The sequence below is a fragment of the Trachypithecus francoisi genome, unplaced genomic scaffold (assembly GCF_009764315.1).
Source record: "Trachypithecus francoisi isolate TF-2019V2 unplaced genomic scaffold, Tfra_2.0 Lachesis_group20, whole genome shotgun sequence".
NCBI classification, from domain to species: Eukaryota; Metazoa; Chordata; class Mammalia; order Primates; family Cercopithecidae; genus Trachypithecus; species Trachypithecus francoisi.
This window is the reverse complement of record NW_022681466.1, coordinates 18186520-18212558: the sequence shown is the minus strand read 5'-3', so window position 1 is coordinate 18212558 and position 26039 is coordinate 18186520. Positions and strand designations below refer to the sequence as shown.

Below are 26039 nucleotides of genomic sequence, written 5' to 3'. Positions count from 1 at the left end.
GGGTGCATTTCTCATCCACCTGGGGACAGAACCAAGGATGTAGCAGGAGGGAAGGAGGGTAGACGGCAGGAAGGACTGCCATCCTGCTCTCTAATCTCTGTCCTATCCCCCCACCTTCCTCTTGAAGGTGCCTCCTGCCTGCTGGGCCTTTTACTACAGAAATAGCCCTTTCCCTGATGAAGCAACCTAGATCTTGCCTTTCTTTTTCTTTCTTGTTAAAATGAGAACAGAAAATTTAGGCCTTTGTAATTTTCCCCACCCCTATGCCTACCTGAGCCCACCCCTCAAATCCTGGATCTCAGCCTTTCCCCAGCCTAGGGGAGATGACCTGAGGGTTAAGTGACGGTAAAGAGGGGAACATTGGGATTGGAAGCTATTATGGGGTAGGGGGAGCAGGAAGCCCTCACACTCTTGATGGGCCTCAAGTTTAGACTGTTGGCCAGGCGCGGTGGCTCAAGCCTGTAATCCCAGCACTTTGGGAGGCCGAGACGGGCAGATCACAAGGTCAGGAGATCGAGACCATCCTGGCTAACATGGTGAAACCCTGTCTCTACTAAAAAATACAAAAAACTAGCCGGGCGAGGTGGCGGGTGCCTGTAGTCCCAGCTACTCCAGAGGCTGAAGCTGGAGGATGGCGTGAACCCGGGAGGCGGAGCTTGCAGTGAGCCAGGATCCGGCCACCACACTGCAGCCTGGGTGACATACACGAGGCTAATTTTGGTAATTTTTAGTAGAGATGGGCTTTCACTGTAATGGCCAGGCTGGTCTCAAACTCCTGACCTCAGGTGATCTGCCTGTCTCAGCCTCCCAAAGTGCTGGAATCGTGAGCCACCGCGCCTGGCCTAAAACTTTTAACACTAGGTCAGGCACAGTGGCTCATGCCTGTGATCCCAGCACTTTGGGAGGATCACCTGAGCCCAGGAGTTGGAGACCAGCCTAGGCAACACAGTGAGACCCTGTCTGTACACTGCCTCTCTAATCCCCCAAAATTAGGTGTGGTGGTGTATATCTGTAGTCCGAGGTACCAGGGAGGTTGAAGTGGGGGGATTTCTTGAGCCTGGGAGGTCGAGGCTGAAGTGAGCCACGATTGCACTATGGCACTCCAGCAGGAACAGAGCAAGTCCCTGTCTCAAAAACAAAATAAGAACAAAAACAAAAAAAAAACAAGGCTGGGCCCAGTGGCTCATGCATGTAATCCCAGCACTTTAAGAGGCCAAGGTGGGTGGATCACCTGAGGTCAGGAGTTTGAGACCAGCCTGTTGGGCAATGTGGTGAAACCCTGTCTCTACCAAAAATACAAAAATTAGCCAGGCATGGTGGTAGGCACCTGTAATCCCAGCTACTTGGGAGGCTGAGGCAGGAGGATCACTTGAGCCCCAAAGGCAGAGGTTGCAGTGAACTGAGATCATGCCACTGCACTCCAGCCTGGGCGACAGAGTGAGACTGTCTCAAAAAACCCAAACACTTTTAACACTAAAAATTACCACAAAGCAGGTCATTTTATGGGGAAGAGCCAGAGGAATGGATTGCAATGGGGCACCAGGAAACTTTTGTTGTTCTTTGAAACTTCCACTGGAAGAAACAGGACATTTTGAGGGTGATGGCTATGTTCATTATCTTGATTGTGGAGGATATGCATGTTAAAACGTATCCAGGCCAGGCATGGTAACTCACGCTTGTAATCTCAGCACTTTGGGAGGCTGAGGCAGGGAGATCGCGTGAGGTCAGGAGTTTGAGACCAACCTGGCCAACATGGTAAAACCCTATCTCTACTAAAAATACAAAAAATTAGCTGGGCATGGTGGCAGGCACCTGTAATCTAAGTTACTTGGGAGGCTGAGGCAGGAGAATCGCCTGAACTCAGGAGGTGGAGGTTGCAGTGAGCCAAGATCGTGCGACTGTACTCCAGGCTGGGCAATAGTGAAACTCAGTCTCAAAAAAATAAAAATAAAAATAAAAAAGTACCCAATTGCACACTATACGCACAGTTTATTTTCTACCAATTGTATTTCAACAAAATTAAGATACCACACATTTTCTATCCCATTTTTTCATTTACTTTTATGAGGAGCCTCAACAAATAGAAGTGGCCTTGGTAGGGAAGGAATGTGGTGATTCTGAGTACAGTACGGCAAATTATTTTGCGTCAGTTTCCCTAACTCCATCCAGTGCATATGAAAGTGTCTATGCGTGTGCAAGGTAGGTCTGGGCTGAGCTCTGGCCCTCCAGTTGTTTCCCCGTTGCGGGAGCCTAAGCCAGGGTGCCCAGGACTCCTCTGTGGCTGGTGGGCCTGATGCCCACAGCTGGCGATTCAGGAAGGAGGGGCCTGGACCAGGCTGTGTCCCGGGAAAGATGACGGCTGCTGCGGACTCTCCCGCCCCCTACAGCCCGAACCGGGTACTGCAGCAACGAGGTGCTCAGTCCAGGGAGAGGTCGGAAAGGTTCTGGGCACAATGCTGCAGGAAGTCAAAGTCAGGCACGGAGAAGGGCACGCGAGACCACTTTTTGGCCTGGATCCGCCCTTGAGGGGTCTCCAGCAGCATGCTGCGGACTTTCAGCGCTGGCAGCTTCACTGACTTATAGATCATCTGCAGTCCCCAGATCTAGAGGTGACAGAGAGGGTAGGGTCTGGGTCTCTGGCCTCAGACTGGACTTCTCTCCTCAAGTTGGAATTCCCTGAATACAGGGCCTTTTCCTCCCACCTGAGATGTCACAGACTGTGGGCTCCCTTAGGCAGGGGCTGGACCTCCCTCTTCAGACTGGAGGCCATGGGGTGGGACTGTCTCCCATGTCCTAGTGAGGGCTCTCTGAGGACCTCTGAAGAGTGGGGCTGAGGACTCTGGGGCCTGGCACATGGCCCAAGCTCTTACCTCCCCACAGTTCCTGCAGCTGATGACACCCCCAGGTTTCCAGTCCTTGAAGACTTTGTCGATGACCACAGGATCCCTGGAGACGTTATAGTAGATCCTGGAGAGGAAGAGGAGTGGCTACAGCCCTCATTGACCCTCCTCAGCCCCAGATCTCATGCCCTCCTGCCGGCCAAGCCTCCGCCCGGACCTTGGGCCTTCCTGCTGGTCAAGAGGCACAGACTTCCCAGGCCAGGAAATCCAGTCTTCAGTGAGTTCTACCTGTGTAGCCTCCATCGCACGTTCTCTTGTGCCCAGGTTCAAGCCTCAGCATTGGTTACCTGGTCTCACAGTCTCCTAACAGGTCTCTCTGCTTCCATTCTTACTCCCAATCCCAAGCCATCCTTCCACCAACTGCTAGAGTGATCTAAAAATATAAATCTGCCCTGACACTCTGTTCCTTAAAATCTATCCAAGATTCCTAAGAGGAACCTCCTGGATAAAGGCTACACTTACACACCTGACCTTTAAGATCTTCCATGGGCTAGTCTGTCTCTTTCTAAATCTCATTATTCACAGTCCCTCCCATTCAGGTCAACTGGCATCTTTTTTTTTTTTTTTTTTTTTTTAAGGCAGAGTCTCACTCTATTGCCCAGGCTGGAGTGCAGTAGTGTAATCTTGGCTTGCCTCCCGGGTTCAAGCGATTCTCGTGCCTCAGCCACCCAAGTAGCTGGGATTACAAACATGGGCCATCAGGCCCAGCTAATTTTTGTATTTTTTTTTTAGTAGAGAAGGGGTTTCACCATGTTGGCCAGACTGGTCTTGAACTCCTAACCTCAAGTGATCCACCCACCTCGGCCTCCCAAAGTGTTGGAATTACAGGCGTGAGCCACCGTGCCCAGCCCTCCATGGTTACCTTCTCATTTGCTCAAATTCAAACCAGACCCATTGAGACCTAGCTGAAATGCGACCTCCTCAATTGAGAAAACCTGTGTGAAGATCCTTGGCACAGTGGCCTGGAACACAGAGGGTGACATAATGAATGGATGGAGGATGGGGGAAGGTTACTCTCTAGGAGATAGAGGAGGGGGGTGGCTCAGGGATGGCCAAGCTCTCTTGATATCCTCGGAGTAGGTAGGACCAGAGGGTCAATGTGTGGTCTTTTGACACTTAGTATCCTGAATTCCAGCTCTTGCTCAACCAGATAGTGGCTGTGGGAACTTGGGCAAGTCATGTAGCCTTTCTGAGCCTCTACTTCCTTGCCTGTAAAATGGAGACAGGGATAAAACCTGTCTAACCAGATTATTGTGAAAATGCAGAATAAGTACTTGCTACAATGCTCTTTAGCTTTCCAAAGCTTCAAAGCACTGTCTGGATGGGAAGGATTCCCAGTCCCCCATCCCACGCCCCCATCCCGATAGCCCCTTCCACAGGTCTCACGAGAAGTTGGGGTTCACGTTGACATGATGGGTACCCTCCACCTTCCGTAAGTCGCTACCATGGCCCACAGCCACCATGCAGTTGATGCAGAGTAGCTGCACGTGCTCCACTGGGAACTGCCGCCGCTGGCTCTCCCGCTGGGCTGCCTGGGCCGCCCGCTTGGTCAGGGCTGCCTGCTGCAGATCCCGGATCTGGGGTGGGAGGGGACACTAGGCATGATTGGGGCCTAAGAGAACGTTCCCTGGGGGACAAAGGGTTCCCAAAGACCTAAGATAATTTGTACCAGGAAGAGACTTTCCTTAACCCTCCCTGGAGCTTAAAAGAAGCGCTATTGCTGGGTGCAGTGACTCATGCCTGTAATCCCAGCATTTTGGGAGGCCAAGGAGGGTGGATCACGAGGTCAGGAGTTCGAGACCAGCCTGGCAACATGGCGAAACCCCATCTCTACCAAAAAGACAAAAATTAGCCGGGCATGGTGGCGCACACCTGTAATCCCAGCTACTCAGGAGGCTGAAGCAGGAGAATTGCTTGAGCCCAGGAGGCGGAGATTGTGCCACTGCACTCCAGCCTGGGTGACAGAGTGAGACTCCGTCTCGGGGGAAAAAAAGCAGCTGTGGAGAACAACAGTGTGGGCAGTGGGGGGCAACAGTGGGAGGGATAAGCTTTCCTGCTCAATCTTGAAGGATTTTAGGTAAAGCTGCTTCTGTGAATCTGTCATGGGGCATCATTAACAATTATGCTGGGACAACAGGGAGCACCCTGGACAAGGCAGGATGGTGATGGCCCTGCCTCAGGGGAACCGATGATATAAGTCCTAGTTCTGGGCTTATCTTCTGCACGTGGACTTATCTTGTCCCCTCTGCCTGGTTCCAGAAGGGCTGTAATGCAGCTCTTGCAGATACATAAAGTATCTCATGGCAAGGATAAATAAAGAGCCTTGGACAAGGCCTGTTCCTAAGGCCTTCTGGAGTCCAGGTACTGCCTTCCCTGGCAGCCCCACCCCTGGCCTCTATCCAAACCTTCCCTAGGTGGGCAAAGTTAGCCCTGAGATATAGAGGGGACAGGGGGACATATGTGTGCAGTCAGAAACCTGCCAGGGAGGGGCTCTCTCCTCCCCATGCCTCCCACAGGGCATGTAGGCCACCTGCAGACCTTGGCCTGGTACTCGGCCTGGTCCATCTTCTGCACAGCAGCCACTGCCTGCTCCATCAGCGTCTCCAGCGCCTCGTTGATCAGCTCTCGCTTCAGCTCCCGGCTACCCTCAGTTGCTACAAACGAGTACACACTCTGATCGGCCCGAGCACGGCCCCTGGCCTGGGAAGGGAGACAAGGGGTGTCCTGAGTGGGGCTGGGGCCCCACACAGGATCCTATAAGGGTGCCCGAGTGGAAGGGAATGTGTGAGTACCTGGACCATGGAGATTTCATTGGTCAGGAGCCCATAGCGCACCACCACGTTGCACTGTGGGATGTCCAGCCCCTCCTCTGCCACGCTCGTGGCCACCAGAAGGTTCAGGGTTCCATCTCGGAACTTCCGGATTACTTCTTGCTGGTCCCCCTGCAGGGGAAGAGCAGGGAGGAAAAAGAGGCTGGTACATGAGGTGGCTCAGGCTGACTCCACCTGCCAGAGTAGCCTCTCCTGATTCAGCCCTCACTCCTAATCTTGGTCCATCTCCCTGGAGTACTTGAATCCCATCTTTATCCCCAGGTACCCCCAGGATCTTGCCCGTCTTCCCAGATAACTCTCCAACCCCTATCTTCCCTAGGGACTCCTAAGGCTCCCTACCCCTCTAGTCTAGGAAAAACTCCCAAGCCATAGCCTTCTCCTGCAAGGGACCCCAGACCTGATCCTCTGCCCTGAGGAACTACATCACCCACCTCTTTCCCTACAGACCTACAGACCCCCATGCCCACCCTTCTACCCCCAGGGACCCCCAGACTGGGAGAGGCTTCAGCACTGGGGATGTCAGTGTCCACCCCTCTCCCCTAGCTCCTTGCCCCTCTGCCTGGGGACAGTCAACCTTCTCTTTCCACCAGTTCTCCCTGCCTCCACCCCTCTGTGCTGAAGACCCTGTTCCCCACACTTCTCTCCTATGGAATCCCCCCCGCAGTGCCAGCATCTTTCCCTGAAGCCCACACCTGGGTCATGTGGGTGCTCTGGCTGCTGTTCCCAGCCCCAATCAGTAGCTGGGCCCGAATGTCCACGGTCTGCAGGCCCGGCTGCTGCTGAAGCCAGAGCAGGAGGGAGTGTGCGCTCTGGCGGGTGCCGGTGAAGATGATACCCCGGGGGCTGTCAGAGCTCCTGAACTGCCTTTGCAGGATCTTTTCCAACATCTCTAGTTTTGGATTCTCCGGGCCATGAGTTGCCAGGTGGGCCAGCACATTCTTATGGTCTGTTGAAAACCCCAAAAATTTAGCCGGGTGTAGTGGCACATGTCTGTAGTCTGAGATACTTGGGAGGCTGAGGGTAGAAGGATTGCTTGAGCCCAGGAGGTCAAGGCTGAAGAGAGCTATGATTGCATCACTGCACTCCAGGCTGTGTACGGTGTAACAGAGTGAGACTCTGTCTGAAAAAAAAAAAAAAGAAGAAGAAAAAAGAGAGAAAGAGAGAGAGAGAGAAAGAAATAGAGAAAAGAAAGAAAGGAAAAAGAAAGAAAAAAGAAAGAAAGAAGAAATAAAGAAAGAAAAGCCCAAACAGAGGCAGAGGATTCAGATCTTGGAGTGGGGAGGACACTGGCGGAGGAGGTTCTCACAGGAATAGGACTGCAGGAGTGCAGAAGGTGGGGGTGGTAGAAGGATGGAGCTCCTGCTCAACTCCCCCACAGCAGCACCAAGAATACATTTAAGGATGCCCTGGCCGGGTGCATTGGCTCATGCCTGTAATCCCAGCCCTTTGGGAGGGTGAGGCGAGTGGATCACCTAGGTCAGGAGTTCGAGACCAGCCTGACCAATATGGTGAAACCCTGTCTCTACTAAAAATTAGCTGGGCATGGTGATGCACACCTGTAATCCCAGCTACTCCGGTGGCTGAGGCAGGAGAATTGCTTGAACCCAGGAGGGGGAGGTTGTAGTGAGCTGCGATAGTGCCATTGCACTCCAGCCTGGGCAACAGAGCAAGACTCCTTCTCAAACAAACAAACAAACAAAAAGGATGCCTCCTACCGAGCCCACGCTCAAGGCCAGCCTCACACCAGGGTCACACGGTACAGAACCTCAGACTAGAACCCTCTTCTTCCCAGTGACTAGGATGACCTTTGAGCTTTTCACTCTGACCTCTGCTACCCAGATCTCTCGAGCCCCAGCCTGTGCTGAGATTTGCAACCTTAAATTTCACCCTCTGACTTTCAGTCATACTCTCTCCCAGTCTAAAGGAAACACTCCTAACTAATGTTTTTAAAAAATCTGGGCCGGGTGCAGTGGCTCACACCATAATTCCAGCACTTTGGGAGGCAGAGGCAGGAGGATCACTTGAGCCCAGGAGTTAGACCAGCCTGGGCAACAAAGCGAGACTCTGCCTCTAGAAAAAAAAATTTTTAATTAGCTGGGAGTGGTGGTGCCTACCTATAGTCCTAACTACTTGGGAGGCTGAAGGGTGAAAATTACTTGAGCCCATTAGGTCGAGGTTGCAGTGAGCTATGATTGCACAGCTGTCCTCTAGCCTGGGCGATAGAGCAAGACCCTGACTGTTTAAACAAAAAAAAAAGTCAACAACGTGAATTAATTTTAACAACTATGCAAAAACCTTCACAAACGAGGAAACAAACCAGTCCTACCCATGGCCTTGGATTTTGGTTAGAAAAATAGGGTCTCAACTACCATCAGAGTGAACAGGCAACCTACAGAATGGGAGAAAATTTTTGCAACCTACTCATCTGACAAACGGCTAATATCCAGAATCTACAAAGAACTCAAACAAATATACAAGAAAAAAACAAACAACCCCATCAAAAAGTGGGGAAAGGATATGAACAGACATTTCTCAAAAGAAGACATCCATACAGCCAACAGACACATGAAAAAATGCTCATCATCACTCGCCATCAGAGAAATGCAAATCAAAACCACAATGAGATACCATCTCACACCAGTTAGAATGGCAATCATTAAGAAGTCAGGAAACAACAGGTGTTGGAGAGGCTGTGGAGAAATAGGAACACTGTTACACTGTTGGTGGGACTGTAAACTAGTTCAACCATTATGGAAAACAGTATGGCGATTCCTCAAGGATCTAGAACTAGATGTACCATATGACCCAGCCATCCCACTACTGGGTATATACCCAAAGGATTATAAATTACTCTACTACAAAGACACATGCACACGTATGTTTATTGCGGCACTATTCACAATAGCAAAGACTTGGAATAAACCCAAATATCCATCTGTGACAGACTGGATTAAGAAAATGTGGCACAGGCCGGGCGCGGTGGCTCAAGCCTGTAATCCCAGCACTTTGGGAGGCCGAGACGGGTGGATCATGAGGTCAGGAGATCGAGACCATCCTGGCTAACACGGTGAAACCCTGTCTCTACTAAAAATACAAAAAACTAGCCGGGCGAGGTGGCGGGCGCCTGTAGTCCCAGCTACTCGGGAGGCTGAGGCAGGAGAATGGCGTGAACCCGGGAGGCGGAGCTTGCAGTGAGCTGAGATCCGGCCACTGCACTCCAGCCTGGGCGACAGAGCGAGACTCCGTCTCAACAAAAAAAAAAAAAAAGAAAAGAAAATGTGGCACATATACACCATGGAATACTATGCAGCCATAAAAAAGGATGAGTTTGCGTCCTTTGTAGGGACATGGATGCAGCTGGAAACCATCATTCTTAGCAAACTATCACAAGAAGAGAAAACCAAACACCGCATGTTCTCACTCATAGGTGGGAACTGAACAATGAGATCACTTGGACTCGGGAAGGGGAACATCACACACTGGGGCCTATCATGGGGAGGGGGGAGGAGGGAGGGATTGCATTGGGGAGTTATACATGATATAAACGTTATGCACATGTACCCTCTAGAACTTAAAGTATTAAAAAAAAAAAAAAGTTTCCCAAAAAAAAAAAAAGAAAAATAGGGTCTCCACAAGTATCCTCGCGGGCCCCTTCCCACCTGACCTTGTCCCCTGTGCCCTGGCCTCTGACCTCGCATCCAGGTCCCATCATCCCCGGGCCGGAATCCCCCTCCCGCCCCTCACCATCGAACAGGGCCAGCAGTCGGCGCTCGGCACACAGGATCTGGGTTTTAGTGACGTGCTCCCTGTGATAGAAATCCTGCAGCGCAGCCAGGGCATCCACGGCGCGGACAGTGTCATGGATGAGCAGCGCGTCATTGTAGCGCCTCAGGTGAAGTGCGTACACCCGCTGCTCCCGGAGCCCGGCCAAAGCCGCTGCGGGCAGAGGCCGTAGTGTCTGTGCGGCCCACAGCCCCGCCCCTGTCCCGCCCCATAGGGCCCTCCCACTCAGACTCCACCCCTGGAGTGGCTAGGCCCTGCCCCGAAGGCCTCCGCCCAGGCAGGCCCCGCCCCTGACTCCTCCAGCATCCTCGCCTCCGCCTGAGGGGCTGCCCCTCTCACCAGCCTCGCTCAGCTTCACCACCTGCTGCTCATACATCTGCGTCCCAAAGTTCCGGCTCAACTCAGGCATCTCCAGGTGGTCGTGGACTTGGTCCATGAGCTTCTTCAGCAAGTCCCCAAACGGATTCTGGGCAAGAAGAGAGTTGGAGGGGATTCCCACACACACTGGAGGATGGGCACCCAGTGGGGGTGCTGACCCCAGTGTGTAGCACGCTGCGACTGCCTCACCCATCTGTCTTAGCTGAGGGGTGAGCTCCAGAGGGAGGCCGGCTGGGGTGTGAAGGAGTCCTGCCCTGTCTCACCCACGATGTGCTCTTACCCTTTGGCCTGGGCACGGTGATGCGTAGTGTAAGGTACATGGATGTGCTTTGGTCAAGGAATAGGCTGAGGCGGACATCCGGGCCAGAGTGACTCAGCGAGTTTAGGGGGCAGGCACATACTCCACTTGCTATGTAACCTGTTTGTGTAAGTTCATACTGGACTCTACTGTCAGTAGAAGGTATAACTGCCCTGCTGACGCTGCGCACAGGGCTCGGTTCAGCTCGGCACGGCAGGGCACGCTGGCATGCCCAGAGAGAGAATAATGCTACTAACTCCTGTAAGGGAGAGCCGGTCGCCTTGAAGGTGGGCAGTGGGGAGCCAGGAACCGGCTTGTGCCCAGAGGGAAAGAGTTAAGCTGCTGACCCTGACAAAGCTGGCCTTGCAGGCCAGGGAGTGCAGCTGCAGGCATGGGGGCAGCCGGAGCCACAGAGCCAGAGCACACAGCCCAGATAAAGGTGGACGGCGTGAGAGAGCTGCTGAATAAAACTACATTTCACCTGCCTATGGCCCCCCAAGTGTTCTTTCAGCTATCTGCTCACTCCAGACCACAGCGTGGGCTCAAACCTGACCCCAAGTGTAACATTTGGTGTAGTTATGGACCTGACACCTAGTCCTTGTCCAGTCCAGTCATAGCAGACACCAGGCCGTGTCCATACGGGAGAGGGCTCAGTAGAGCCTCAGCACAAAGTATCCCCGCTCTCTGGTTCCTACAGCACTCCCCAGCATGTCAGTGCTGTGACAGACACCGGCGGTGCCTTCTGAGTCAATCCAAAAAGCAGGCTATGGGCATGGGCTGTATCTGCCCCATTTCACAGAAAGGAGAAATTGAGGCTCAGACACATAGCAAGTGACCTGAAGTCACAGAGCCTGTGAGGGCGGAGTCAGGGCCCAAGCCTAGGTGTCCTAACTTGACACCAGCTCCCGCTCTCACCGTGTCCCTGCCCCCACGTACCTGGCTGCGCCTGTGGCAGAGGTTGTACTGTTTGCAAGGCTGTTGGCTGTGCTCCTGCAGCCGGGGGTGATAGTTCTGGGGTGACATGATGCACCATGTGTCCAAGTTGGCACAGAGCTGGGGGCAACAGAGAGGACTTTACTGGAAAGGGAGGGTCTGTGGGGACAATGGGCAAACCTTTGGGGCAGGATGGATCCCAGCTGAGGACAGGACAGTGTGGGCCATTGCGGGTGTGGGCATTCGTCTACTCAAATATTGCTCGCCCTCTCTCTACCAGTCTTGTTCTAGGCACTGGGGATACAAAAGAACTCCGATTGGAGTTGGAGAGACAGATAATAAACCAGTACATAATAATAGAATCGGCCAGGTGCGGTGGCTCACGCCTATAATCCCAGCACTTTGGGAGGTCAAGGTGGGCGGATCACCTGAGGTCAGGAGTTTGAGACCAGCCTGGCCAACATGGTGAAACCTCATCTCTACTAAAAGTACAAAAATTAGCCAGGCATGCTGGCATGCGTCTGTAGTCCCAGCTACTCAGGAGGCTGAGACAGAAAAATCACTTGAACCCGGGAGGTGGAGGTTGCAGTGAGCCAAGATCGTGCCACTGCACTCCAACCTGGGTGACAGAGTGAGATTCGGTCTCAAAAAAAAAAAAAAAAAAAAAAAAAGAGGCTGGGCATGGTGGCTCACGCTGTAATCCCAGCACTTTGGGAGGCCGAGGCGGGCAAATCACGAGGTCAGGAGTTTGAGACTAGCGTGCCCAACATGGTGAAAACCCATCTCTACTAAAAATACAAAAAATTAGTTGGGCGTAGTGGTGTGCGCCTGTAATCCCAGCTACTCGGGAGGCTGAGGCAGGAGAATCACTTGAACCTGGGAGGCGGAGGTTGCAGGGAGCCGAGATCATGCCACTGCCTTCCAGCCTGGGCGAAAGAGTGAGACTCTGTCTCAAAAAAAAAAAAAAAAAAAAAAAAAAGAATAGAACCTTGCAGAGCACGTTAACAAGCTCTGAAGAGGATAGCACTGGATGACATGACAGAGAGCAGAGGGGGTGATCAGGGAGGACTTTCAAGAGGTGGCATTAAACTGTTCAATGAACGACAAGGAGGAAGCAGCAGGTAAAGTTCAAAGGGAAGGGCATTCCAGGCAAAAGAAATGGTAAGTGCAAAGGTCACGAGATGGGAACAAGCCCTGCATGTTCAAGATGCAGAAGGCAGGCCAGTGTAGCTGTAGGATGAGCTACAACAGGGAGGGCGCAGGAAATGAGGTGGAGAGGTAGATCATGTGGAACTTTGTAAACCACAGTAGAGTTGGGAGTTAATTCTTTGTGCCATAAGAAGCCATTGGAAGCTGGATCTTAGGCGAGGAAGGGGCCAGACACTGCCATGGAGAGCCTGGTAGGACTGGTGGGGATGGGGTAGTGGCAGGGCAGGAAGGGAGGGAGGGAGGGAGGGAAGTCCCTGGTGGGTCTGGCAGTAGGAGGCCCATAGGGGCCAGGCTGACCTGCAGGACATGGTTGATGGCCCCATCGAGCTTGGAGGCCCCGCCAATGCCTGGGGAGGCTGTGAGACCCAGCACCTGGGGTAGGGGCCGTGCCCTCTGGAGTTTAAGTTCTAGGTACCGGCTCATGATGACGTTGTAGACAGTGTCCTTGTGCGTGTGGTGGCACTCATCCACCACAATCAAGGAGAAGGCTGAGGGCACAGGGGGAAAGGCTGTGACCTGTGTTTGCAAAGCCCTTCCTCCCATCAGCTTTCAGGTAGTCCCCACAATTGTCTAAGAATTCCTTCTTCCCTTCATGACTTGCAGCTGCGTCCCAGGATGGAGAGCCAGGCAGAGATGATTTCTCTCCATTTCACAGATTAGTAAACCGAGGCTCAGCTGAGGAAGGGACTTGCCTAAGATCCTACACCACAGCCCGGCCTGTTTCTACTAGAGTGTCTGCTGGGCTTTTGTGAACAGGCAACCCTCCACTCCCACAGAAACTCCCAACACCTTGATTCCGGGGGGTGTCCTGGGGTTAGCGGGAGGAAGTACCCCAGATGCATATCCTTTTCCTCCTGGCCATGGCCCTCACCAGTGAGCTCCACGTGCTCCTCCTCCTCGGGGCTGGTCAGTGCCATCTGCAGAAGCTCTGCTGTGCAGATGAGCAGGTCATGGCACCGGGCCAGGTGGCCAAAGCCAGCACGTGGCCCCATGTCCCCACTCAGTGTTGTCATGGTCCAGCGTCCATCCAGCATGCGCCTGAACTCTTCACCATGCTGGGTCACCAGGTGCACCTGGAGGTGGAGAATGAGCTGGGAAGAGAAAGCTGAATCTGGGGCCAGGGAAGTGCGGGGGAGGTAAGGTGACCCGCAGGGCATGGCTGGGTATTGAGCCGGGGTGGAAAGACAGGTGAGCTTAGGGATGGCCACAGCAGCTTTGGAGTTCTGGCAGGGACTGAGAGGTGCCTGAAGAGCTGAGACCCTGCTTGGTGGTGGGGGAGGGGAGTGGGGCAGGGACAGACCACTCACCCTGTTGACCAATACAACCACCTTGGCTCCATCCACAGTCTCTAGGTGCCGCTTGGCCACATAAGCAGCCGCCCGGGTCTTCCCAGCCCCCGTGGGCAGCCAGATGATGATATTCTTGCCCTCCAGGGCAGGCATAATCACCTCCCACTGGTAGGGCCGCAGCTCCATTCTGGGAATAGCAAGGGACTCAGACCCACTGGCCCCTCCACCCCTCCCAACTCCTGGCCAGACCAGTTCGTGCAGAGACCTCCCTTTGCCCAGGACTCCACCCCACTTGAAGGAGGTGGGGCAGGACTCCCTCAGAACCCATCAGGACTCTGCTCTGCCCAAAAGGGGGAGGCGGGAGTAACACAGGCTACACCTGCCCCCTGCCCAGCCCAGGTCTCACCTGCTCTAGTTGGTAAGTCTGCCCAGGGCAGTCCCACTTAACGCAGCCTGGTGCCACTGTGCTCAGCTCAGAGACCCGAAATGGAAACTGAAACTGAGGGAAGGAGCCAGCTGAGCTGACTTAGGAATCTCCCATCCCCGCCCTGGGAAAAAGAACCAACAAAAAAGAACCGTTTGTGCTAACGGTCATCGCCAACTGCCGCGAGTACAAACTCCAGGACGAGTACTGCCGCTGCGCCAGCACCCTGGTAGGCATGATCACCTCCCATTAGTAGGGCCACAGCTCCATTCTGGGAATGGCAGGGGACTCAGACCCACTGGCCCCTCCACTCATCCCAACTCCTGGCCAGACTGGTCGGTACAGAGATCTCCCTTTGCCCAGGACTCCACCACACTTGAGGGAGGTGGGGAAGGACACCCTCAAAACGCTTCAGGAGCCTGCTCTGGCCAAAAGGTGGGGGTGGGAGTAACACAGGCTACACCTGCCCCCTGCCCAGCCCGGGTCTCACCTGCACCACCAGGTAGGCCTGCCCAGGGCGGCCCTGCTTAGCTCAGTCTGGTGCCGCTGTGCTCAGTGCAGACAGCAGAAATCAGAAATGGAAACTGAAACTGAGGGGAGCCAGCTGAGCCAATTTAGGAATCTCCCAGCCCTGCCCGGGAAGAAGCACCATGTGTGCTAACAGAGAAGCACTCATTCACTGCTACGGGATCCTCTACGCTTTGGCCCTTTTGCAGTCAGTTGTAACCACGTCCACCCAGGTTAAGGTTAAGTCAGGAGGTTTTGACCCCTACTGCCCTGGCATCTGAATCAGGAGCAGCCTGGAGGAGGGAGAGGTGGGGGGCTGCAGCCAGGTAGGACTACCCTGGGCAGACCTACCGACTAGAGCAGGTGAGACCTGGGCTGGGCAGGGGGCAGGTGTAGCACAGGACCAGGTCTGAGGCTTGCTGGGGAGAGCAGCCTCCAGTTTGCAAGAGGTCCCTGGGGGGCCAAGGTGAGCCTGCTAAGGCTGGGACTATACCAAAGAAACAATCACACAGAGAAATAAAAAGCTTTATTGTTCCCTCTAAGGGATTAATGCCAGGGAATGAATGGTCCCCACACCCCCACCCCTGGGGGAGACTGACAGTACAGTACCGGACAAGGCATGGCCCCTCCAGTTTGGACTGAACTTCCAACCCCTGAAGCCATCACTCAAGCTAAAATGAGCAGTCCTGGTCCTCAGGGAAACAGCCACCCGGGCCAGGCCCAGGAATCCAAGCCTCCAAAGCTCTTGGGGACCAGGTCTGGGGGCCACCACGGCTGGGCAAGTTTCATCCCTGGCCACCAGCCACTCTAGAGGGACTGGGCCTCAACCCAGGAGACCTCTCACACACAGTGAAGGCTGGGACGGAGCTGCAGGCTTGGGGGTGCCTGAAGGTCCAGAAAGGGCTGCAGGATCAGGGGCCGGAGGGCCCTTGGCTAGAGTGTCTCAAGCTGAGTTGGGTCCGTGGGGCCAGGGCATCCCCTAAGGATCAGATCAGAATCCGAGGTGGAGACATTCAAGGTCAGGGCTGCGGCCCAAAGCTGGGCCTACTTGTCAATGAGCCCTCCCTCCTTGAGCTTGAAGTAGAAGAACTTCTCCAGGGCGCTGGCGCAGCGGCAGTACTCGCTGTCCGGGGGGTTGTACTCGCGGCAGTTGGCGATGACCCGCTGCAGGTCGGCCACAAAGAGCTTCCGGGTCACGTAGTAGCGGCTTCGCAGCCGCTCAGTCATGGTCTTCAGGTCTGGGGCAGCAGGAGGCGGAGCACAGCTTTAAGAGGCTGAGGATCATGGCAGGGCTGTCCACCGGGGTGGGCCCCATGGGGCTGCAGGGCGCAGTGAGGGCAGGAGCAGATATGGGGATGGAAGAGGAGGGAAGGAGATGGAATGGAGGGTCCTCACCAATGGGGAAGCGGATGACCTCGTAGTAGTCAGGGGCCTCCGACTTCTTCACAGGCTCCATGAAGGGCCAGGCACTGGGGTGCGACTGGAGAGAAGAGCCGAGCTGGGGACAGCCCTGCTGCACCCACACCAGCCCGAGACCGCCACCCACCTCACACTGCATCAAGAGGCCACAGCCATTGGTGCAGGGGTCCCGGAAAGGCAACCTGGTCTCCCCACCTTGATTTGGGCCAGCAGGTTTTTGAGGGTTGTGTAGAGCTGGTCGGGGTCCTTCAGCTCCTTCCTGGGGCGAGACACACCAAGTCTGAGGCTCCGAGTCCCTCTGCCCCACCCCCAACCTGGCTCCTTTGACAAAACACTCACCCCTTCTCCTTCCCCAACGGCTTCCAGCCCGTCTCTCCTGCAAAGTGGGAAGTGGGAGAATGTCTCTAAGAATGCCGGTCCGCACCCCAAGCAGCGTGCCCCCACTACCCCGTAACCGAGACCCCTGCTTACGAATGCCAGGGACACTCTCCACAGGGATCTGCCTCACCCCCTCCTTGAAGCAGCTGAGCCCCGGGTAGACCTTGCGGATCTGGGCCTGTTTGCGCTCAATCAGCTTCTTGATGATCTGAGGGAAGGAAGGGGTCTAAGGAGCCAGCTCCAGCCCCAGCAACAACCCCTCCCAGGGCCATAGTCAGAGCCACCGGCTTGCACCCACCCAGATGCAATGCCACCTAATCCAGCACCTCCCCTCATACCTTCCCCAAGGGAGCAGAGCAAGAACCAAGATCCTGGCCTGTCCCCTCCTCACTCACACACACACATACACGCATGTACACGTAGTACAGGTCTACACACGTGCCCTCGCCCCCCGCATGCACATTCATGAAAACTCCCACAGATGCGCACATGCGCACACCACCTCTTTCTGCTTCTTGATGATGTGGGACAGCTCTGTGTAGGGGATGCGGGGATTCAGCTCACACTCCATCAGTGTCGCTCCCTCGTAGTCCTTGATGTAGCCCAGGTATCGGCTTTTGGGCACCTTGATGTCCTTGGAGAAACCCTGGGGGGTGGATGGTCATGACCCAGTCCATCCATAAGTATTTCCCAACTTCTATAGTCCCTCCCCTGGGAGCACCAGAGGGGTGGCACATGCCATGTGACACCTCTTGCTCCTGAACCTCCTCCTGGGGCACTGTGAGGGTTTGAACTGTCCCTGGAAAGGTCCCAGGTCAGCTGCCCACTCCTGACTCATCCCGAAGAGCCCCCCAGTTCCTCCGGCCTGCTCTACTGGCCCCCCAGTTCCTCCGGCCTGCTCTACTGGCCCCATAGGCCCCCATTCTCCCCTGGGGCAGTGGCAGCAGAGGAAAGAAGATAGGCATGGAGACTTTCCTGGCTGGTGTCAGGTGAAGTAGGGAACATAAAGGGACTCCTACTCCATCCACAGAGGGGCTGGACAGAATGACCCCAGGCTTCAGGCAAAGGACCGGTGTGGGACAAGGCTACGGGTCACCTGCTTTTTGAAGTAGCCGATGGCGTACTCGTCCGCGTAGGTGAGGAAGTAGAGAATGTTGTGCTTGATATGATACTCCTTCAGGTGGTTCATCAGGTGGGTCCCATAACCCTGTGGGGGAGGGGAGCAGGACTCACCAGGAGCTGAGGATGGGCCTGGTGCTGGAGAGCTCTCAGAGCCCAGAGTGGAGCGCGTGGATTGGAAAGGAGGTGGGGAGAGGGAGAGCATCCAGGCAAAGAGGAAGAAAGGCAGCTGACAGAGGGAGGGGAGTTTATGGGGGGAAAGTGAAAGGTACAGGCTTTCTAAGCTCACTCTGGGCCAGGTGCAGTGCTTCCTGTTTTACAGACCGATTCTCAACCCCAGAGGCAAGTATTACCACCTCTATTCTAGAAAAGAGAAAACTGAAACTCAGCTATGTTAGGAAATGCGGTCAAGGTCAGGCTGCCAGCCGTGGCAGGGCCGGGTCCAAACCCGACACAGGCCAGCGATTCCCAGTCCCTGGGCCTCAGAGTTGGGAGAAGAGGGAGAGGGAGTCACCAGAGGCCTGAGCAGGAGCAATGCCTCCCACACATCAGGGCCAACGATGCGCCACGCAGATCTGAGGTATGTGACACACAGAGCCAGCAACCCTACGAGTGGGTCTGTTGTAACAAAGGACAGAAGCCAAGGCTATCAGCATAGGACTACTGTAATTACAACGGTTAGTTCGGCTGGGCACCGTGGCTCACGCCTGTAATCCCAGCACTTTGGGAGGCCGAGGTGGGTGAATCACTTGAGGTCAGGAGTTGGAGACCAGCCTGGGCAACACGGTGAAACCCTGGCTCTACTAAAACACAAAAGTTAGCCAGATGTAGTGGCGCATGCCTGTAGTCCCAGCTACTTGGGAAGCCAAGGCACGAGTATCACTTGAGCCTGGGAGGTCGAGGCTGCAGTGAGCCCTGATCATGTCTCTGCACTCCAGCCTGGGTGAGAGAGACCCTGTTTCAAAAAAATAAATAAAAAATAAAAAGTAATTAATTCCCCCATGTATGTAAATGTTCTTGTGATGAAGAAAACCCTAGTCCACAGGTCACCAAAGTGTGGCCGCCTCTTGGGCTCTGTCTGTGAACAGGTGGTTTCCTAATCCACAGTTATCGAAGTACGGCTGCCACCTTGTGGGGATGTGAGGAACGGGCCACTAAGAGAAGAGCAAGGGGCTGCTGCATCCCACACATCCCACTGCTCCGAGCTGGCCCAAACTCCGGAGCGAGCTGTGGGCTGGGGCTGGGGCTGGGGCTGGGGAGCCGCACTCACCTTGACCTGCTCATTCGAGGTGACAGCACAGAAGACGATCTCCGTGAAGCCCTGGGTGGGAAACATGCGGAAGCAGATGCCACCGATGACCCGCCCATCCTTGATCAAGGCCAGAGTCTTGTGCTTCCTAAGAGAGAGGTGGGCATGTCACAGCCCCTGCCTGTTTCCTTCAGGTCCCCAGAGCCCTGGAAGTCTGAACTGTAGTCAGGGTTGGGCACTGAGAAATAAGAACGCTCAAAGGTTGAACCTCAGAAGTGGGGAGCAGGGGATCTCCAATTTTGAGGAGTGAAGAGGCCGAGGAGGAAGGGACCCCGGGGTGCTGCCCTGGGGGAGGGGCTCTCTGGGGGACGCACGGGTCAAAGACGAGGCGGGCGATATACTCCTTAGGCATGCGTGGCAGCTGGTGGGAAAAGACATTCTGCAGCCCCACGAGCCACAGCAACACCCGCCGGTTGGCCTTGGGCGTCAGCGAGTTGCCGATGACGTGGAACTCAATGATGCCACGGCGCTCCTCCAGGCGGGCTGTCTCATCCCGGGCCGCATTGGCCGAAAGCAGGCTCGTCTGGGCACAGCAGAGGGGTGGTGAGCTGGGGTTTCAGGTTGGTGGGGGTCCCCCAACTGGTCAGCAGGTCGGGCTGCCCACCTCAGGACCCAGCATGGCAGCAGGGTCAGTGATGGTCAGCATGACCTCATTGACTAGCTCCATGGGGATGTCACCCATCACACGGAGCCTCTTGGCATCCTCCAGGGTCAGGTTCTCCGGGAGCTTCCTCTTCTCACCTATTGGGGAGGCAGGCAAGGTTGCTCAGGATCAGTAAAAAAAGTTTGGGAAGGAGTGAATGATGGTCAGAGGCCAGGGATCGAGTATCCACCTGGCATGGGCTCGGCCCCTGCAGGATCCAGACTCAGGGAGTTGCTGCTGCCTCCACCCATGCTGGGGCTGAAGATGGGGGTGCTGGGAACAACTGCTGCACTGACCGAAGCTGAGGAGAGAGAGAGAGAAGTCGACCGGGGGACTGAAGCTGAGGAGAGAGAGAGAGAAGTCAGGGACCGGGGGACTGAAGCTAAGGAGAGAGAGAGAGAGAGAGAGAGGTCAGGGACGGGGGGACTGAAGCTGAGACAGAGAGAGAGAGAGAGAGGTCAGGGACGGGAGGGCTGAAGCTGGGGGCAGGTCCCTCAGTGGGATCCAGGGCCTCCAGCCCAGCTGAGCCCTCTTCCACCCAGGAGGCTTAGCTCAGCCAGGCAGGCCAGACACCCTACAGAGCATACCATGGCGCATACCATGGCACATACCTGGCCGGGGCACCAGCTGTGTCCCCTCTGAGGGTGGCATGGTGAAGCCTGACTCCCAGATTGGAGAGTTTGCCCCATAGATCTCCTCCTCCAGCATGGACAGGAATCTGTAGGGAGGACACAGTCTGTCCCACAACTCTGTTCTCCAAGGGTGCAGCCTGGGCCAGGCGGCAGAGGGACTGGAGGCTGGTCAGAGCAGACCCTGCTCTTAGGGAACTGGGGACCTGAAAGAGGGGACAGCCCCTGTCTTCTGGGAGCCTCCAATTGAAGGTAAGACAACAGGACACATCCAGGACAGAGATCAAAGAGGCTCAGTTTCACCATGCTGTGCGGCACAGGGAGACAGGTCTGAGCTGATGTCATCCTGTGCTGTGTGGCCAGGCAGGGCACCTTGTCACCCTGAATCCCCTCACTGCCCTCAGTATCAAAATGGGCTCAGACTCCACCCCACCTTGCCATCTCTTGTTCCCACCTGATGGCAGAGGGCACTAGAGAGCCAGGATTAGTCAGTGAGGGTTTTTTGAACAGGGGAGTTATGACCCAGATTTTAAAAGGTGTGGCTGAACAGAAGAAAATTGTGTAGAAAAGACCAGAACAGGAGTAGAAATTGGTTTCACTTCAAGCATAAGCTCTGATTTCTTGGAGAGCTGTGCAGGGAAGGAGTCTGAGGCTGTGTCCAGGCCCCCATGGGAAACAATTAGTAACATCTACCGGGGCGTAGGGTGGGGTGTGGGCAGCGTTAGCTTGGGCTATGTACCTGCCATCCCCAGACTAGTACTAGCAAGTTGCTTCTGGGCCATGGGCAAGTCTGCCAGGTAGACGCCCAGATCCCAGAAGGCCCATGGAGGGAGAGGAGGGACCAATCCAGGAAGCCTTCCTGGAAAAAAGGGGACAACAGGGAGGATGTGAACTTGGGGCCAAATCCTGGTAGGCCAGAAGGAGCCTTACTTGGGGAAGTGAGTGAGGATGAGGGTCCTCTTCTCGGGCACCAATTTGTCCTTCTCCACTCGGAACTTTTCCAGGAGCTGCCGGCGGGTAACGGTGAAAATGGACCGGAGAAGGCTTCGCCCAAAGACATGAGTGGTTTCGTAGCGGGGGAGACTATCACAGCTCTGGGGCACGTGGCAATAACAGAGCCATCTGGAGTAGGGAGTTGAGGGGGAGACAGGTGAGGGCGGAAACCACTGAACCCAGGCTGGGCCTGCAAGCCTCCCCCGAAGCTGCCCCTGGCTGGGCCTACCTGGTGTAATTGACCTTGTAGGTAGCCACATCTTCAGCCTGAGACCTCTGCCGAAACTGGGCAGGTGTCTCAAGCTTCCAGTAGTTAAGGCAGAGCAAGAACATCTTTGAGAGCTCAAACATCGTCTGCCGCTCCCGGGGAGCCAGGTGACTAAACTTGTACTGCACAAAGTTCAGCACACCCTGGGAAGGGGTGGGTGGGGAATAAAACCAGGAATGAGATGTGAGCAGCCTGCAGGGCCTTCTTAGACAAAGGAAGATGCTCCCTGAGGCCAGGGACAAGGTTCTCCTCTCTCTCCTGGGTGCTCTCTATAGAAAAGCTCTGCCCCCTCCCTACCACCATGTCCACCCTGAGGTTAGCACAAAACACCCTCCCTTCTCTGAACCTCCCCACTGTTCTCAGCTTGAGGAGGATGGAGAACACAGGCTCCCCACTCCTCCAAGCTGTCCCCAATTCTCCTCTCCGCTATCTCCAATTTCCCTATCCCACCTGCTCAATATTAGGTTTCTCAAATGGAGGGCTGCCCAGGGACCCCTCCACCACGGGCCGGGTCATCTGCAGGATGCATTTCCGCAGGAGCTAGAGAGAAGAGGAAGGGGGCATAGAGCGGAGCGGGGCAGAGCTGCACACAACCCCTCAAGGCCCCACCTCCTTCATTCACACCCTCCTTCAGTAGAAGCTCACCTTGAAGAGGTAGAAATAGACCTGCTTGGTGTCTGTGTCCTCCTCCTTGTGAACAGACATGAAGAGATTCTCCACATCCACCACCATCCCCAGCAGCCGGTTTATTTCATCCTCTGACACATTCTCCAAGTGAGATACGTGATCAGCTGCAAGACAGATGGCAGAGTTGGGAAAAATTGATAGAAGAAATCAACAAGGCTTCTTGACCCTCTTTACAGCCAACCAAGATGCACACTCCGTCCCTCCAACCAGTGTGACCAACAGTGAGACTGACTGCTCCGATAACAGCCATTGGGTTGCCCGGGCCTGTTCTGGGCTGAGAGATTTCCTTTCCCCTCCCTTGGTGCATATACACCCCCAACCCAATCCCTCCTTCGAGGCATCTTTGATTTTTTCAGAGATGAGGCTTTGTGGCACTTGTCACCCTGTCCAAGCAGCTGCCCCCAGCTCCAAGGGCGCTGCCTGCCTTACCCAAGGGATGCTCACAACTGCGGCACAGCTCACTCAGGTTGGCAGCTGGCTGCTGCAGATCCATGCGGGGTGCAGTGGGGGGCTTGGGGTTTTTCCAGCCATTACACTTACAGGTTTCATTGGCCTGGAGGCGGAAGGATCGGTCAATGATCTATACCTCTGGGGCAAGAGCCGCTCCGCAGCCAGAGCTTTGACCCCACTCCCACCCGAGCCCAGGGATGCCCCAAGCCCCGCCCCTTCACCCCAGGCCCCGCCCCCACCTTGCAAGCCGAGAAGACCCCTAGCTTCTCAAGCTTCTTGGCGCGCGGCAGCCCCCGGACTTGCGCCTTCCTCTGGCTAGCGCGCTGCTGCTGGCTCAGGCCAGGTCGAGCCGGATCCCCCCCGCTCCCGGCCCCCCCACTTCCTACCCCGGGCCCCCCAGTCCCTGTGCTGCCGGCTGGGGCTGCAGCTGGGGCAGGGGCTGGTGCCGGGGTGGGAGTTGGAGTCGGGGCTGAAGCCGGGCTGGGTGCAGGAGTCGGAGTTGGGGCAGGGGCTGGGGACTGAAGGGGCCGGGGCTGCGCAGCCGGGGCCGGGGTCGGGGCCTGGGAAGGTTCCGCCATGGCCTCCCCCGCAGCGGAGAGCGGCGCCGCGCTCCCAGCCCTAGGGCCGCATGGGCAACCGGCGTTCAGTGCGCAGGCGTCGCTGCGCGGCGCGTGACGGGAGTTGTAGTCTTCCAGCGCCTTCCCCCACTGCCTCCAGCTTCCAGACTTTTCTGTCTGGTCTCTTGGCCCCTGACAGCCAGGTGAGGCCTGAGCGAAGGCCCCACATTGACCCCTCTTCACTTGTAATCTCTTTTAATGGTGTCTGGGAGAGTCACAATGGCTGTCCCCTTGGGGACAAGGAGTCTTGGGGACAATCGTGGGGTCTGCCTCTTTCCCGCGCCTCTCTCCCACTTAACCCCCTCCCCCAACTCGCGCACAGGCCCTGCCCCACGCGGCTCTGGACACGGAATTGCAGCTGCGGTAAAGATGAGACGTAGCAACAGTTCTGCAGCAGTGTGGTGGTGACTTGGGTGTGTTCTCCTGACATTCACCTGCACCTTTTCGTGCGCTTTTCTGTATGTATTTAATAATATCACTCAACAAAAGGGAGTTTATCAGGCCGGGTGGCTGGCTCACACGGGAGAATCGCTTGAGCCTAGGAGTTCAAGACCAGGCTGGGCAACATAGGCAGACCCCCCCCATCTCTACAAAAAAATAAAAAATAAAGTTTATAGACCGGGCGAGGTGGCTCACGCCTGTAATCCCAGCACTTTGGGAGGTCGAGATGGGAGGATCGCTTGAGCCCAGGAGTTAGAGATTAACCTGGGCAACATAGTAAGACCCTGACTCTTAAAAAAAAAAAATCAATTAACAGCATCAGAGGCACAGCTGTGGTTACGATGGTCACCAAGAAGGCTACTGACGTGGAGGGTGAGGCAGGGGAGGGCTAAGCCTTTCTCTGTGCACTGGGAGCCGCTCTCCTGAAGCCCCGACTGCATCTTCATCTTTGTGGCCCAAGCCCAGACCACAGCCTGCAGCACAGGAGACCCCGGGGGGCGGATGAATTAATACAGCCGGAGAGACCAGTCCGCCTCCTCGTCTCGCGTGTCCGCGTGGGGTTGTGGGTGGTCAGGGAGAGGTAGGGTAGATGACCCAGAAAGGCCGCCCTCCCCTGACTCTGGGAACAATCCTTGCCCCAGGCCTGGTCCTTAGAAGGCAAGACAGCCCCCTTCCAGATGGGGGATCAATCTGCTGTTGGCTGCGCCAGGGTCCGGCTCCCTCGGGTCTGGCTTGGTCGAGGATCCAGTTCCTTCACAGCTGCGGCCTCCCCGGGGCCCATTAACGAAGGTGAGGAAGGGCGGAGAAAGGGTCAGGGTCTGGGATGAGAGTAGCTGCAGGCGCGCCAGGGCGGTGACAGTCTGGCTCTTGGAGGTAAGATGGGCGTGACTGATTCCGAACTCCGCCTGCGTTTGCAGAAGCGAAGGGAACCGAGCGAGCGGAGCTGAGCTCGGCTAGGCCACGGGAGGCCCCTCCTCTCCGGGCGTCCGCGCGCCTAGCTCTGCGCTCGAGCCTCGCGCCCTTGGGCAGCAGTTAGTTGCTGACTCGGATGCAGCCGATCGGTAACATCTTCTCCGAGAGCCGGGTGGCATCCCGGAGTCCCAGCGTGGGCCTCGATGAACGGAACCGGGTAGCCACAATGCCAGTGCGGCTGCTCAGGGACAGTCCGCCAGCGCAGGAGAACAATGACCATGCCAGAGACGGTTTCCAAATGAAGATGGATGCCCACGGCTTCGCCCCGGAGGAGCTGGTGGTGCAGGTGGACGGCCAATGGCTGATGGTGACCGGACAGCGGCAACTGGACGGCAGTGACCCGGAAAGGGTCTGATACCGCATGTCACAGAAGGTGCTCCCGTCCAAACTGAATCCTACCGCCACAACCTGCTGCCTGATCCCCTCCAGGCAGCTGTGGGTCAGAGTTCAATGTGTGGCGCTGGCTCTCCCTGAAGCCCAAACAGGACCGACCCGGAGACTCAGGAGCCTTGGCTCTAAGGCTTCCAACCTGACCCAGTAAACAAACGACCGGATGTGCAGCAGCCTTGGTGTCCGTTGTCTTTTCTGGGGATGGGGGTCAGAGGTAGAGGGACTGGAGGCACAGGAGGCAGGAAAGGCACCCCCAAGGTGGTGGTACACCAAGAATCAGGCCTCTGCAGGCATTTCACCTGAGGCCAAGAATTCGAGACCAGCCTGGCCAACATGGTGAAACCCCATTTCTACTAAAAACACAAAAATTAGGTGTGGTGGTGTGCGCCTGTAATCCCAGCTACCCGGGAGGCTGAGCAAGAGAATCATTTGAACCTGGGAGGCAGAGGGAGGTTGCAGTGAGCCAAGATCCTGCCACACTGCACTCCAGCCTGGGCCACAGAGTGAGACTGTCTCAAAAACAAAACAAAACAAAACAAAACAAAAAGGCCGCCTGTGGTGGCTCACGCCTGTAATCCCAGCACTTTGGGAGGCCAAGGCAGGTGGATCACTTGACAGGAGTTTGAGACCAACCTGGCCAACATGGTGAAACCCCGTCTCTACTAAAAATACACAAATTAGCAGGGCATAGTAGCAGGTGCCTGTAATCCCAGCTACTTGGGAGGCCAAAGCAGAAGAATCGCTTGAACCCGGGAGGTGGAGGCTGTAGTGAGTTGAGATCACACCACGGCACTCCAGCCTGGGTAAGAGAGACTCTGTCTCAAAAAAAAAAGGAATCAGGCCTCTGTGGCCCTGGGAGAAATTAGAGGGGAGTGTGGTCCTAACTGAGCAGCAGCTCCAACAGGGAGCAGCAGAGAGCTGAGTGCCCAGACCTGATTCCAGAACCAGTAGAGAGCTGGGTTGGGGGCAACTTGGATGTGGTGTGGGGTGCTGTGGACAGAGGTGGTGAGGAAAGCCAGGGGCTGCAGTCTTGGCCTTAAGACCAGTCCAGCGTTCCAGGGGCTGTTGGGATTCCTTCCTCTTCAGGAAGAGTGAGAGGATCCAGACCCTCTCACTGGTAAAGACCAACCAAAAAAACCCAAAGAGGTTGTTTCTGGTGTTTCAGAGACTAA

General features: G+C 55.5%; 3 protein-coding genes and 1 long non-coding RNA gene across 9 annotated transcripts; 2 read left to right on the top strand and 2 right to left on the bottom strand.

The window, feature by feature from the left end:
- Positions 1-2034: 2034 nt before the first annotated feature.
- On the bottom strand, positions 2035-14649 carry DHX58 (DExH-box helicase 58). 4 transcript variants are annotated; one of them, XM_033182994.1, is made up of 14 exons: positions 14536-14648; positions 14028-14120; positions 13640-13808; positions 13204-13405; positions 12630-12820; positions 11127-11243; positions 9854-9980; positions 9476-9667; positions 6424-6677; positions 5693-5842; positions 5439-5600; positions 4287-4477; positions 2871-2967; positions 2035-2603 (listed from the first exon to the last, which is right to left on the bottom strand). In XM_033182994.1, exons 3-14 carry the CDS (start codon positions 13805-13807, stop codon positions 2418-2420), a joined length of 2037 nt encoding a protein of 678 aa, XP_033038885.1. In that variant the 5' UTR covers position 13808; positions 14028-14120; positions 14536-14648; the 3' UTR covers positions 2035-2417. The 4 variants fall into 4 exon arrangements, with proteins under 4 accessions (XP_033038885.1, XP_033038887.1, XP_033038886.1 ...); XM_033182996.1 differs by lacking the exon at positions 4287-4477 and having other exon boundaries at positions 5431-5600; positions 14536-14649; XM_033182995.1 differs by lacking the exon at positions 14028-14120 and having other exon boundaries at positions 14536-14642.
- On the bottom strand, positions 6163-23212 carry KAT2A (lysine acetyltransferase 2A). Of its 3 annotated transcripts, none has more exons than XR_004430563.1 (18): positions 22687-23212; positions 22427-22550; positions 21956-22101; positions 21761-21850; positions 21272-21453; positions 20980-21171; positions 20032-20138; positions 19611-19721; positions 19382-19518; positions 19092-19300; positions 18739-18865; positions 17446-17556; positions 16839-16995; positions 16443-16557; positions 16311-16347; positions 16167-16230; positions 15948-16032; positions 15060-15790 (listed from the first exon to the last, which is right to left on the bottom strand). XR_004430563.1 is itself a non-coding variant. In XM_033182992.1 (18 exons), the coding sequence occupies exons 1-18, from the start codon at positions 23023-23025 to the stop codon at positions 15597-15599; spliced, it is 2514 nt and encodes an 837-aa protein (XP_033038883.1). In that variant the 5' UTR covers positions 23026-23212; the 3' UTR covers positions 15060-15596. The 3 variants fall into 3 exon arrangements, 2 of the variants coding, with proteins under 2 accessions (XP_033038884.1, XP_033038883.1); XM_033182992.1 differs by having other exon boundaries at positions 16852-16995; XM_033182993.1 differs by lacking the exons at positions 15060-15790; positions 15948-16032; positions 16167-16230 and adding an exon at positions 6163-6178 and having other exon boundaries at positions 16305-16347; positions 16852-16995.
- On the top strand, positions 14128-17485 carry LOC117066977. The gene is made up of 2 exons (XR_004430565.1): positions 14128-14274; positions 17380-17485. It is a non-coding gene; the product is annotated as an uncharacterized LOC117066977 (long non-coding RNA).
- On the top strand, positions 23133-25020 carry HSPB9 (heat shock protein family B (small) member 9). The gene is given in 2 exon segments (XM_033183000.1): positions 23133-23522; positions 24423-25020. A coding segment is annotated over 1 exon segment (465 nt). The 5' UTR covers positions 23133-23522; positions 24423-24553; the 3' UTR covers positions 25019-25020.
- The last annotated feature ends 1019 nt before the right edge of the window (positions 25021-26039 follow it).